The 14,937-nt window shown below is 46.3% G+C and overlaps 1 protein-coding gene across 1 annotated transcript in view; it reads right to left on the reverse strand.

Annotated features, from left to right (window-relative positions):
• CD44 (CD44 molecule (IN blood group)) overlaps positions 1-14,937 on the reverse strand; it is an 89,999-nt gene that overhangs the window by 54,265 nt on the left and 20,797 nt on the right. Inside the window, 1 exon segment of the mRNA XM_080641153.1 lies at positions 869-1,034. Within this exon segment, the coding sequence (XP_080497279.1) occupies positions 869-1,034 (166 nt within the window).

Here is a 14,937-nt window from a genome sequence, read left to right on the forward strand (position 1 = left end):
GGTGGCTATGGTTACAGTTTAAGACGTAAAGATTTTCCTTTCCAGCAAGAGCCTCCGCTCCTGCTCATAAAGTGGGTATCCTTCTCTCTAACCAAGGACGGAGATTGATGTATTGAATGTTCCTAGTGGCATTCCACTGCAAAAGCACAGAAGGGTGGACTGGGATGGAAACCGAGCAGTTGTTCAGATGCCTTAGAGTGTTTCTAGTGAAAACCAACCAAAGCATACACTTCCCTGTGGTCTTCTCCACAGTGTGCTCTTAAAGGGCACCACTGGCCGGAGGGTTTGAGGAAAGCTCCAGGAGCACGTGGTCTCCACAGAAGCCTCTCAGGAGGCCTTTCTGAGTCCCTCCCATTCTTTTCCAGTCGCTAGTAATTTGTCTTAATAATTTTCATGACCTTTTTTTTGGTAACCCTCTCAAACTAAAGCAACATAGAAGAGAATAAAGAAACAGAAAGAGAGAGGGTTGTTTGAAAAATCTGCTTTAAGCCAAGTCTGCAGGGCCTAGACTCCGCCAGGCACATATTTACTTTAATCACTGTTATTTGGTTTACGTTTTCTTGTGGTTCCTACAATAATATTGCACGTTTCTTCAAAGCCAGGGGAGCGCCATGTGGAAGCACTGCAGGCGTTAGGATTCCAGCTGTTGACCCTGAATAGCCTCCTCTGGGTAGCCCCGCTATCATTTACAAAGGTGTCTTTAGAGGGCTTCAGATTTCTTTTGTCAGGCAAGTTCCAGATTGACTTGGCCAAATTAATAGGTGAGGCCTCCAGGCAATCATCCAATCAGAAACCAGAGAGGAGCCTTCCCGGTGCTAAGCCCCACCCCCTAGGGCCAAGGCAGCCCGTGCTCAGCATGGGCTCTCACCTGCAGGTCTCAAACCCCACTTTCAGGGCTTCCTCCATCTGGGCCATGGTGGGCAGGGTGCAATCGAAAGCCTTGCAGAGGTCAGCTGCCTCAGTCCGTGAGATGCTGTAGCGACCATTTTTCTCCACATGGAATACGCCTGCGTACCGGCAGGTTACATTCAAATCTATGGGACGAAACAAGGAATGTTAATATTCGTTTGCATACATAATTAGGGAGGGGTAAGAAGTTTGTTTCTGAGCAGCCTCATTCAAAAGCCACATAAACTTCTCCACTGCTCCAACATTCCAAAGCACCACCACACTGAGCTCAAATCTGAGCTAAGACACAGTAAAGTCACGTCACTCTGACTTTCTCTCCATCAGTTGCTGCACAGCAAACTCTTTTAAAAGCATACGATTGGGAGCGCAGCTAACCACGTTGGTGCTGCTTGCTTGAAGTCGAATTTTGCTCAAGCAAACTCTTGAAATGTTGAGTAAGCCTCAGTTTGTCTCTTAACACTGTGACACTGCAAAATGGCACAGCCCCTTTAGAAGGCCATCTGACGGTTTCTTACAAAACTAAGCATTCTCTTACTATTTGATTCAGCAATCACACGCCTGGGTAGTTGCCCAAAGGAATTGAGAACTTAATGTCTACACAAAAACCGACACACAGCTGTTTATTCATAACTGCCAAACTTTGCAATCAACCAAGATATCCCTCAATAGGTGAATGAATAAGTAAAAATAAAAAGCATATGACTCAAGTCTGATTATTAAAGCAATACAAACTTGTTGAAAACTTATAAAATTGTGGAAAGTAATGAAGGAAAAGCCAGTCCACCACTAAGAAAACATTGCTAACATTTTAAACATTTTGTTGCATCTTCTTTCAGTTTGTTTTCTGAATATGCGTATGTGTGTTTCTAGTTAAAATAATACTAAATATACAATTTTAGATTTGGGAGTCTTTCCCCCCCACCACCACCACCTAATCTTATATTATGAGCATTTTCTCACAATCATGTGGTCTCGCTCCCTTGCTTAGAATCTCCACTGGCTTCTGGCTGCACCCAGAGTAAATTTCCTTATTACGGCTGATAAGGTCTACGTGTTCTGGCTCCTATCTCTCACTCTAAACTTTCAGTCGCTCACTCCACTCCAGGTCCAGAGCTTCCCTTCAGTTCCTGGGCTCTTTCCCACCTTCCAACATTTATATCTGCCTTTCCCTCTGTCTGAAATGTTCCATCCTTGGATTATCCCATTCTTGTTTGTCAACTCCACATCACCTCTTAGCGTCCTTCCCTGAACACTCTAATCCAGTGGTTGGCACACTGGCTCACGAGCCACATGCGGCTCTTTGGCCCCTTGAGTGTGGCTCTTCCACAAAATACCACGGCCTGGGCGAGTCTATTTTGAAGAAGTGGCGTTAGAAGAAGTTTAAGTTGAAAAAATTGGGCTCTCCAAAGAAATTTCAATCGTTGTACTGTTGATATTTGGCTCTGTTGACGAATGAGTTTGCTGACCACTGCTCTAATCCAACTCACAGTGCCTCCCTCGCCTCACCTGGCGTTTGCGTCTTTGCAGTAACGTGTTTATTTATTTGTGCGTTTAGTTATTATCCATCTGCCCTTTCTGTGATGGAAGCTCCAAAAGAAGGAAAGGCCTTCCACTGGTTTACAGCTGTGTTCTAATGCCCACAACAGTAGCTGACAGAGAGGGGCTTCTCAATGAATATTGTGGAATGAATGAACGACTCATTGAAACGTCTTCAAAAACACACTTCTGACATCTGGACAGATAGGTCGAAGGCCTGGTGTTTGCTCCCAAGAGTTAACGACATCCCATAGGAAACCTAACTGCTATCCATTGGTGAAAGTGATCTGAGCCAAGGACTTCTGGGAGTTTTGCAGATATTAATCTGAAATCTCAATAAGGAGCTGAACAATCCTCTGGTTCCATAGGATCCTCGGTAACAATCTCAAAAGACTGAAAATTCAGGCCTTCGTCAAAAACTCCTTCTTTTTCTGGGACTGTTATCCCGGTTTGCACTTGAGTAAGCGCCAACACCGAAAGGTTAAGTTATTGCCACTGTCCTGGTAAAGGCTAATTCCTCCTGAGCACTTCCTTGAGGCTCCAAGACAGGACTCTTGGACTCTTGCCGACAGCTCCTTGGGGACCTTCCACATGGTGGACCTGGTGCCAGGCCAGGCATCACTGTGTTAGTTACGAGCCAGGTCTGGATTCCGACGGATCTGGCCTTAACACAAACTCTCTCTCTCTCATGTGTGCCAGGCTAGAGATCATCAGGAAGATTCTGCATATTAATCAGCAAGAACATTGAGACTCAGAGAACTGACTTGCCCAAGGAAGTGAGGACTTCTGTCTAAAGCCTGTAGTCACTTTCCAGAATCTCAGGTGCTTCGTTCTATACTCTGAGCCAATAACCCGGGTAGAGGAAGCCCACTACTGAACTGTCCCTGGGTACCCGGAACCTCTGGGGTTCTGTGTTGCATCAGCTTCCGAGAACCCTAGGCGGGGGGTGAGTTTAATGTATATCTGTACATGTTACTTACAGGTGGAGAAACTAAAGCTCAGAAAAAGGAAACGACTTTCCCAGCTATTAAGTGGCAGAGCTGGAATTTCATCTTAGGTCTGTTTAGATATCAAACCCATGTTCCAAACCACCTTGCCACCTGCCCTAGGATCCTGTGTTCTTAGAACAGTATTTCGCTCTGAAGGAGAGAGGAACGCCTACGCTACTGGGACATAAGAGCAGAGAGAGGGTCAGTATTATTGAGCTGTTCAGGCAACAAGAGCTCTCTCCTTTCTGAGCAGGAAGCAGGTTCCCACCACGAGAAAACAGTGTCAGACCAATGCAAAGTGTGGTGATAAGTGAACTGTTAAACTTCTAGATGCCCTTTCTTGACACGGAAAACGGTGAAAGAAGAAACAAGCAATGAAGCTTTGAAAAGACGTACTAGTAAGCCAATCTCCTCAACTGGTTTTCCTTGCTTTTGTTTGCATCATTAGCATGTAGGTGCTTTAAAAAAAAAACTTCAGAAGTAAGAGAAATGGAGAACATGTGTTCTTGTGTGAGATTCATTCCTTTTGGGGTGTAATGATGTCCCTCTTAGCCAGTCACACAGCACGTGGCTGATGAAGCAAAAGGAACATAGAGAGGAGGGAACCGCACAAGGCCCTTTTGAAATACTGTTTGTCTTTACTGACATTCTCAGCTTTGGCCTCTGTTGGCCAATCTTAGCAAAGGGAAACTGTCATGCTGAGTGGCAGCCCTTCCGGGGCTCTCCTTGTCTGGCCCACCAAAGAAAAACAAAGCCTCCCCATTCGCTTCGTGGAGGCGAGGCTGGTCGGGGAGACTTCAGTAGATGGCAGGCGAGGCCCGCTGCCTGTCAGTGCTCAGCCAGGCGGCTGCTGTCACTCCCAGGTTAAAAAGGAAAGGCTGAGGCGTGGCGGTGGTTTGGCGCTCCGTGGCAGTTTCTATCTTATTAAAATAGATTCTAGGTTGCTACCTGGCACACAGATATGCAAATGCAACAGGAACCAATTCAGGTTGAGGCTTTTGAATAAAGCCCTTGGTGCCACAGCCAATGGAACTTGATAGACAATACCCGCATGCATTGTGTGAGTGTGTCTCTATGTGTGTATGCAAGTAGTGGTGTATAATTGTGTGTACTCTGCTCAGCCAAGACAGGAAGAAACAGGTAAACTTAATCTTCAGCCCCGGGTTTAAAGGCCTGACATACAGTAGGCATCAGCCAAGGGCTGCCAAATGGAATGAAGAGATTCTATGCAAATGTGAAAACTCCACAGCATCCACTTATCTTAATTTCATGAAGTCCAACTCTTAATCCTGACGGCATTCGGCCATCTGGAATTGCAAAGATGGCGCCAAAACTTCATTTCAGGTCAACTAGCCCATGAGTGTTCACAGTTCTTTCCCTCTGGGTCCTTCATACCTTAAAAGGGACCAAACCTTCAGGGCTGTGTGTCCTTCCAGTCCTGATAACTTATGACGACTTCCCGATGGGCTTCCTTAACACTTACGCAAACCAAAATTATTACCCCAAAGGGTATTATTAATAATACCAACGGCAATAACAGTAGCTGATACATCTTGTGTATTTATTATGTATATGCTGGGCACTATTCTAAGCACCTTACAAAGACTGACTCATTTTACCCTTAAAACAATGCTAGGAAATGGGTACCACTATTATTCCCATTTTCCGGATACAGAGACTGAGGCACAGAGAGTGGGAAAATATGCCCAGGTTCCCAGAGCTGGCAATGATGGAGCTAGGATTCAAATCCAGCCAGTCTGGCACCAAGAGTCACAGGCTTATCCACTACTTAACTGTACACTTGACTTAAGTAACTTTTTATGGCCTCTCAGCACCCCCAATGTATGGCTGCGAATATTCCCAAGGTCTAAGTCAGTGGTCGGCAAACTGCGGTTCGCGAGCCACATGCGGCTCTTTGGCCCCTTGAGTGTGGCTCTTCCACAAGATAACACGGCCTGGGCAAGTCTATTTTGAAGAAGTGGTGTTAGAAGAAGTTTAAGTTTAAAAAATTTGACTCTCCAAAGAAATTTTAATCGTTGTACTGTTGATGTTTGGCTCTGTTGACTAATGAGTTTGCCGACCACTGGTCTAAGTAAAGTTAGAGCAAGGCTGAGCCAGTTAGAGCACTGGCGAGCCCCAGTGTCTGTGGCAATGGTACTGGCCACGCTGCAAACCCTGCAGACACGCAGGACTCCTGAGATGTCTGTGTGCCTCTCCTGAGAAATAGAGGCCCCTGTGATTAGGGATCTGCTGTGACTCAAGAGGCTAATAGCAGCTGGCTGATGCGTCTTTCAAACAAGCCTTTCCAACTGGAAATAAATCAAGAACGTTTTCCGTTGAGCCCTCTGGTCTCCAATAAATCTCCTGTATCACGTAATAAATGAAGAGTCCCAAGTTCCTCCCTCTGAGACACCAAAGGGTAACATCAATGGTTTGAGGCCACTTTTAAATTCAGGGTGGAGCCTCTCTGGAGGGAGAAATGCCACCCGGGACATTAGGATGGCCAAGAGGACAGAGGGGTTACGGGGCCCAGCACCCAGGGATCTCTTCACCAACATGGGAAGAGGTTTATCAGTGTGAGCTTTTAGGAAGATTTTAAAAAGGAGCTCTCTAAGAGTGTCTATTGTTTAACCTACTCTGGCACCAAACTCACATGAAGGTTGGTAGTTCAGGATTCTAACCTCTGTGCTATGCTGCCGATTATGGCAGGTTCTGGGTAAAGTCATTCTTACTTGGCTAAGCCATAGCTGACCCATGACACCATTAATCTTAACTTTATTTTCCACCAGCCTCAGATCAAGGGAAATAGGTTTCTCTAGTAAAATCACCCCTCCACATTTGGAAACTTTGCCTAAATTGCAGGGCCTGAGACGAACAGCTTCTTGGTTTTCACCCCAGTTGTTTCCTGAGTAGTAGAGAATCACAGGATCTGCTGGGAGTAGAGCACTGTGTAATTTTCACCCAACTTGCCATTACCTACATCTTCCCAAACTCTCCTGAGAGGTGAGTGGAGGGTGGGGTGGGGTGTCACACAGCTGGCTAGCCATGTAAGCTTTCAACCTGGAATCTACATGCTGATTTTCAGGGGATCTATACAACTGTGAAATTGTATACAAAATTTGTGTGTACATATATAGTATGTGCATGTGTGTTTGTGCGTGCGTGTGTGTGTGTGTGTGTGTGTGTGTATGTAGGTGTTTTAATGGGAACAACATCCTTGGGTCTCATTAGTTTCTCAAAGAAGTCTGTGACACAAACACATAAAGAATTACAAGGAGCCCAGCTGGTGTGGCTCAGTTCGTGGCCAGTTGTATTCCTGGTCAGGACACATATCTGGGTTGTGGGTTCAATCTCTGATCAGGGCATGCACGGAAGGCAATCAATCAATGTTTCTATCTCACATTTCTCTCTCTCTCTCTCTCTCTCTTCCTCTCTCTAAGCATGTCCTCAAGTGAGGATTAAACACAAAAACACAATTACAAGGATTGTTCTCTCCAAGGTCTCTTCAGTAATCAAATTCCAGGATTCCAGAATTTTGGAACTTCCCTGTGGGCTTCATGACAGCAGAAGTCTCTCCTTCATCATCATGTCCCCAGGACCCAGCACTGTAGTGCACAAAATAGGCACAGGTTCAACAACTGAATGAATGAATGTTCTCTTTCTCCTCCTTCCCTGACAGGACAATCACATGTGTGGGGGGCAAAAAAAGCCCCTCTCAGGTCCATTCCCCACATCATGTCTGAAGAATCGCCAGCTGGGCCTTGGTGAGAATTCCCTACTGGACACTTACTCCGTTCTTCAACCGAAAGCATTTGCTTCTGAGAAACGTTGCTGTTTTCTCTGGAAACAAATGTTTCAGAGACCAACTTTCAGTTTTGTAACTGGCTTTGTCTGAATTCTAAAATGTCTTCTCAGCGATGGGCACAGCCTTTTTGCATCCTGTCACAGGGCCATTTCTGAGGCCAGATCTCCTGAGGGAGGATGCCAGACACAGTGGGTCTCAAGTGAGGACCACCAGCAGATGATCTGTCATCATACTGTGCCAGAGACCTCAGTTCTCCAAAACAGACTTCTCCAGATGGTCTAAAAGAAACTAATTTATTTTCCAACACGCACCACCCAGATGTGTCTGGTCCCTATCTGTCATCTCAGGAAGGATGCAGCAGAATTAGATGTTTCTTTTCTACTGACTTGGTCCCTGAGGAAGTTGGTTTTTCTTGAAGATGGGGATAAAGCCAGTTCCCATGACTCAATGACTGTGAAGTTCTCATGCCATGATGACAACAGCGAGCACGTACTCGACACCTACTCTGGGCCATATGAGGTTTTCAACAGTTTACTTGTAAGAATTCATTTTATTCTCACAACAACTCTGTTTTGTATTATCCCCAATTTTTCACCGAAGGTAACTGATTCATTGAGAAGACGTGAGTACCCGGAGCTAGTAAGCTGTGAACCCAGGTTTCAGACTGGGCAGTCCAGCTGATCACCTTGCAGGGTTAAATTGGGCAGGGGGCAGATGCTAAAACTACAAGAAACCCACTTATCCTCCATGTGATTTTTTCTAATGGATTTTTAGAGAGAGGAAGAGAAAGAGACATCGATGTGAGAGAGAAGCATTGATTAGTTGCCTCCCAAACATGCCTCAACTGGGACCAAACCTGCAACCTGGGTATGTGCCCTGACCAGGAATGGAACTACCTTTCAGTGCATGGGACGATGCTCTAACCCAGTGGTCGGCAAGCCGCGGTTTGCTGCTCTGTTGACTAATGAGTTTGCCGACCACTGCTCTAACCAACTGAGCCCAGCCAGGGCTCCATATGGCTTTTAAAGTGTGGAAAGGTGAGCATTAAAAGAGAGCTCTGGAGAGAGGAATTTGAGCTTGTTGAATATTATTTTAAGACTAGAGGCCCAGTGCACAAAATTCGTGCACAGGTGGGGTCCCTAGGCCTGGCTGGCAATCAGGGCCTATCAGGGCCATTTGGCCCAGTCCTGATCAGGGCTGGGCTGGGCTGGCTGCCGGATGGGGCCTGCTGGATAAGGAGAGGGACCACCAGAGGTTTGCCGGCCAGGGGGAGGGACCAGGGGAGGTTGGCTGGCCATAGGAGATTGGCTGTGAGAGCGCACTGACCACCATGGGGCAGCTCCTGCATTAAGCGCTTGTCTGCCCCCTGGTCGTCAGTGCGCGTCATAGCGACTGGTTGACCAGTCATTCTATCATAACGGTTGCTTAGGCTTTTATATATATAGATCATATTTCTCTTGATTCCAGACCATAAGGCTTAAAAGGGCAGGGCCCTTTGCCCCAAGAGCTTGGCAAGGATTCCACGGGGAACCCCCTCACTGGTGGAACTTCCACCCTCTCCCTGGGGAGAAGATTTTGAGCTCTCCATGTTCACTGGCTTTCCCCAACATCAGGCTGGCTACCTCATTCTGATTCTACCCGTTCTCTTCCCACGATCCCTTGAGAATTGAGAATCCAGCCCAAGCTACAGCTTAGACCTCCCTCTTCCTTGACAGCCTGAGGGCTCTGGCCAAGGTCAGGCAGGGTGAACAGAAGACCCCAGGACTCAGGGTTGGCCTAGGCCTGGGATGCCAGACCACAGGGTGCCCTGATGTCTGCTGCCCAATCTGAACTCTCACAGTCCCAGCTGAGACACCAGGCCAATCTGGAGCAGGGCCTTCGGGTTGATTGCAACTGACTCCATGGAGCTCCTATGAGTCTGTCGCACGCAAGCCTCTTGGACAGTGGCAGCCCAAAGCAATGATGAGTTTTCCACTTAAAAAAACTTTTATAGTGTTTATCATGAAATAGCCAGGATTCTGTTTCTGTCTTCTGATATGTCTGAAAAAGATTATGCAACTCACAAAACTAACAGTATGATTCTCATCAAAGTAAGCAAAGAAAAAGTCAATTTTTTCTTCCCATCATTGCTAATTGGATCATCTGTGTTTAAAGCCAGGAGGGGCAACAGACAGCTTCTAATCCAATTCTCTTGAAACACAATAGAAAACAAAATCCAGAATGACTGAGCATGGTCCCCCAGCCAGTTCTGAGAAAAGCTGGACCTTAAGGGTCCATGGTTGCCAAAATCCTAACCCCCAGACCAGTGCTCTTACTACTGAACTGTGTTTATAAGAGGTCAGAGCAAGCCATTCCCAATCAAGTTATAATCCACTGTCGTAACAAGACAAAGAAGGCATTCTGGTTTTCATTTATTCGATGGAGGGCTTTGAAGCCCAGAAGTTTCCATCTGGGAGTCTTCTTAGCTATTACAGCCCCTACTGGCACCCAGGCATGCCCATCCAGAAGACTGGCATGCCTTCTGCTGCCCCCATGTCACTTGCCTGCATCCCCTGACGCCCATGTGATGGGCTCCTGGAGAAAGGCTCTATTGTTCAGCATCTACGTCTGAATGAGGCCAAAATCACACTCGGTGGCCGAATCGCCTTTGGCTTCTCAGTGCAGACCATGAGTCTTGAGTGACTCAGTCTCTGCAGGAGTTGCTCAGGAGGTGGGTGAGGGTTTAAGGAGCAGAGAAAACAGTCATGCACCATCATACCCAGAGAATTTCCTCCAGAATGTCCTGGGGGCCTTTCCACCGAACTATTCATCGCTTAGCACTTAGAAAGGAAATGCACCCCAACTTCTTGGTGCCCGGCTTTACCTCCTGACCTCTCTGCCTGCCAACATGGAACCCACAGGGATCCAGAGAAGAGCCCAATGGGTTCTCAGCACTACTCTGCCCTTCAGTCAAGGCCTCCAACAACCGACTCAGTGAAGCTCTTGGGTTGTTTCACAGTCTGCAGAGCCCTGCCCCTGCCTCCTTGTGGGAGGATGGGAACTGGGGGAGGGGAGAAGGCGAGGAGAGCCTGGGTCCAACGGTCTTTCTGGCAAAGGAAGATGTGTCCCAGAACTGTCATCTCAGTGCAGGATTCTGAAAGGCCAAGTGATCTTTGGTGAGCGAGCCTCCAGGAAGATGGTTGATGGAGAGAAACCCCAGGGTATGCCCCTGCATGTTGCCATGGCGACCAGGTGCTCGCTCTGGCCTTGCAACCTTTGCTTTCTTCTTTTTTGGATCCTATCGGTTTAACAGGTTGACAGCACAAACCCAGGATGTGGTTAAATGAAATTAAAAAGCATCTCAGGGGCCCGCATGGGGTTTTCCTGTTGCAAATCAAAAACAAACCAAAAAAAAAAAAAAAAACACAAAAAAAACAAAGGATCCCACTTTGTTTCATAACTAGATGTTTTTTCTGAGGCTGTTACAATTATGGGCACATCACCTAATTCATGTAAAGCTTTTGCTCAGGTTTGTAACCAGCTTTTGGAAGAACTGGTTGACTTTTACAGATGAAGAAACTAAGAGACAAGAGATTCAGAGATTCAACGTCTTACAGAATTTAAGTAAAATCCAGACCTGCACCAGATTTTTGAGGCAGAATTCTCTCCATTTTTCTCCATTAACCCTGGAGCTGCCCCTTCCACCCTGGTGGAAAAGTGGTCGCTCTCAGAGAGAAGAGGTATGGATTTCAAACTGTTTCTCCCTCCCCCCATGAGGCCGCAGGCAGAACCACAATATTTAGAAAGTAAAAGCAGAGCTGCCCCCGTGGGAGCTGGAGTGAGGGTGGAGAGACAGAGCCCAGACCCTCCATCCACCCACTGCTCATTCTTGCCCAGCCCCCACCAGACCCCATCCCACCGATCGTCCTGACACCATCCACAACGGTCTAGGAGACTCAGTGGGACACTCTGGAAATCACCACAGTAGGTGCCAATCATAACAATGATCACTACCACCCCGCAAGGCCTGCAAAGCGCCGGGGGCTCCCTAAGAGGGTTAGTCACCCCGCGTGAGAGCCGTGGAAACGGAGAGTCAGCGGGTTGAATACTTGGCACAGGCTCCACCGCTCAAGGCTGTAGCCCAAATGAGAGGCACTGTGGAAGTGCTTTACATGTGATCCAGGATTGCTATTACTATTTTTGTGTTTTTCCCCCTTGGTCTTAAGAATAAAAGTACCTTGCAACTTAAAGTTCTCCCTAAAGATTGTCCCTGGTTCACCCCATAAGGAAAATATAGTGAAGTCTGAATTTCCAATCTTATTCTATAGGGACTGGGGCTGGGTAGCAGTGGGCTCGACAGAATTTACTGAATCAGAAGCTGAGGTGATTGGCTGCCTCTTTCATGCCCCACCCTGGGGTTGGAGCCCACAACCCAGGCATGTGCCCTGGCTTAGAATCAAACCATGACTGCCTGGTTCATAGGTCAATGCTCAACCACTGAGCCACGCCAGCCAGGCAAAAATCACATCTTTAGGTTACCTCTTTCCTCTTCAAATACAGTGAAGTAATGTAATAACACAGCATTTTTTTTGCAACAAGTATTGCAAGTGACCAAGGAAACTTCTAGATTTCTACAAATTCTGAATTTGTTGGGCTCAAAAATCATCAAGTCTCATTTTAATAATTCAATCTCTCTTTTTTCTCATTCCCTCTGACTCTCTCTATCAGGTGCTAAAATAAAGAGGGATGTGTGTGTGTATGTGTGTGTTCAAAAGGCAGGCTCTCTTTACAAGTCCAACAACCCACGACCATTCATTCTTCCGATGTTTTTAAAAGCAACCCAAATGTCTCAAAGCAGAAGCCCTGCCGAGGGAGAAGCTGGCTTGTGGGCACATTTTGGAAAATCTGGGCCAAAAGATTTCCAAGATCAGTACAGTTCCAATTGCCCTGTGAGCTAATATCTTGTAATTCACACCTCTTCCTGAGCTTTCAATCTGTGAAATCTCTGTAACCACAGATGCCAGCCTCAAATGCCAGGCTCCAGAAAACTCACTTCTGACAAGTTTTTAAATCCTACTCAAGCCACAAGATTTGGACGAAAGTCTTTACCATTTTATGTTCATCTGGAGTGGGCCAAGCATAACATCCTGCTTTGAAGGAGCATGGCCCATGCAAAGATCCAGGAGGTTGATGGAGGAAGTTACAAATGACCCTTCTGTGAAGTTGTCAAAGAAAATAAGGTCTTGAGTTTCCTTCAAATAAGTGGCCCTCAAACATGGCAAGAGACCACACTTGGTGAAGGCCTAAGTGCCTTTCACCACAGGCGTTTGAGAGGTGCTCTGGAAACATCAAGATGAGCAGAACAGGGCCTCTTCCTGTGAAATCGTTGCCTCCAAATTGCCACTAGTCCGCCTAGGCCCTAGGGCATGGTGAAGACATCAATTCAACACATCTTCTAGAAGATACAGATGTTAGATGTCAGACATGATCCTGGGTGCTGGGGAGTCATACAAGGTCCCTGCCCTTAAACAGCTGACACTGTAGTATGGGGAGACAGACAGTGTACAGGTAAATGATTAATGTACAAATCAGGCAATTTCAAGTAGTGACAGTGCCACACAGAAAATACCAGGCAATGCTACAATAGAGAATGACAGGGGCTGCCTTGCCAGGAAGTCTCCGTGGTCTGACACTCACTCTTCTATGAACTTATGGGCACATTTTACTTAATTATTTATTATGGGGCTTTGGTCAGATCAGCTCAGATACCTGGTGAAAGGGAATATTTCCCCCACACACATTCAGAGTAAATGAGATTTGGAATTCATTTTGCTTTCCAGGGTCCATAAAGCGATGTCTCCAGAATTTGGACTTAGTAGAGTAAATTGGAGACTTGGAAGGCAAAACCTGTGGCAACTGAATGACCTGGTTTCTAGGAGAAGAGTTACATTTGAGTCATAAGCTGGTACAGAGTTGGTGGAAGTGGGGTGCGTCTGCCCCTCTGGGTCTTGGCTTGAACTTCGAGGAGACAAATCAGACTGATAGAGCAGCCCATCCGATGCGTCCACTCACAAGCCCTCCGTGTCTCCTGGCCACCCGGTGTCTTCAAGTATCTCTTATTTTATAGTCACTGGTAACTGGTGACAGGAGCTATTTACCCCCATGGTATTGTAAGATGGCGTAGTGGCCACGTTCATAGTCTTTCATATCAAACAGATTTGGGTCCAAGTCCCATCTTGGGCTCTTGTGGGGTGGTAGGCATGCCATGTTTCTTGACCTTTAAGCCTCTGTTTCTTCATTTGTAAAGTGAAGGCAATCCCTATCTCATGAGATACTTTTGGGGATTTAATGATGAAATGCCTTTGAAACACGTAGCAAAGTAACTGACACTTAAAAAAATGCCTGATATTGGTAAAATATGAGCCAATCACCTCAAAAGGTTAAAAGTACATTTAAAGCAGTGTCTCATATTCTGACTTAATTCTTGATGAATTGGTCAGCTTCTTGCTGTATCATTGGTAACAGCCACTCAAGACCTCCAGTTAGGAACCAGAAACCTACTTATCCAGATACATGAGTTCTTACTCTACATAATATGTATTCTTACCAGATAATAGATGGATGATGGATGATGGATGAATGGATGGATGGATGATAGATAGACTATCTATATAATATTCTAGGAAGAAGCCTGTCTAAAGTCATATTAACCCAAATAATCAAAGTGGGTTCCATCTTCATATCCCCAGTGTGTGATATATATGGTATGGAGCTCAAAAGATGTTCCTTTGGTTTAGTGGGAAAGCACTAGGCTGAGTCTAGTGACCTGGGGTCTAATTCTGGACTTCTTAGTGATAGGCTGTGAGTACTTGGAGACTTCAGTTTCTTTAGCAGACCAGGAAGAAGTTGGATTTGATGATCTCCAGGTCCCCAGCCAACCCAGCCCTCTCTCTATATATGGAGAAATCTATGTTTTTTATGACTTGTTCTCTCAACACTCCAGAAACCCCAGTGGCTCCCTCTCGCCTGCAGGATTTTGGCATTTCACTGGGGAATCAGGGCAGCAGTGGTGTGAGTAATGCACTAAGCAGAGTGGACTGGCCAGCAAAAAGAAACAATAGACAAAACAAGAGCGAGTTACCAGCATCCTGCTCTCAGATTACACCAAATAAACGCCTCCAGCACATGCAGAGACTAGAACCTGCCCCAACTGAAGCTGGAGGGAAAGAATGGTTTCAATTAAGAGGAAACCAACAGAATTGCTGATTTCCTTAGAGAGACTTCCCCTAAATTACTACAAGCAGTCCCAGAGCTCCCTGCAGTGAATTTCAGCATCATGGGCCAACTCAAACCATTCTTCAGGCGTGAGACAAACCTTAAGTCAGGCGCTGCTAAGCAGCCCCCACCAGAGAAATGGGGAGTCCAGACGCCCACCTCCAACTGGCTCCCTGATCATTGGTGGTCGTGGGGGTTCCACTGTCCCTATAATGAGGAGAGGGGGACATTCCCACCTCCTCCCTTCCTGAAGATAACTCCCAGTAGTTCTTAATTGTTTCAAGTCCTTTCACTTGCAAAAAAAATCCAGATTCTTCGGAAGAGGAAACACCTTGATTTTCAAGGCCTCCAGTCCTGGGGATGGAAGAACAGGATTAACCCCATAAAGCTGAATGGGAATTTGTGGTGTAATGTTAAAAGGAAAGGGAGTTCAGAATTGAATTC

This window comes from Plecotus auritus (genome assembly GCF_963455305.1).
Source record: "Plecotus auritus genome assembly, chromosome: 9".
Taxonomy (NCBI): Eukaryota; Metazoa; Chordata; class Mammalia; order Chiroptera; family Vespertilionidae; genus Plecotus; species Plecotus auritus.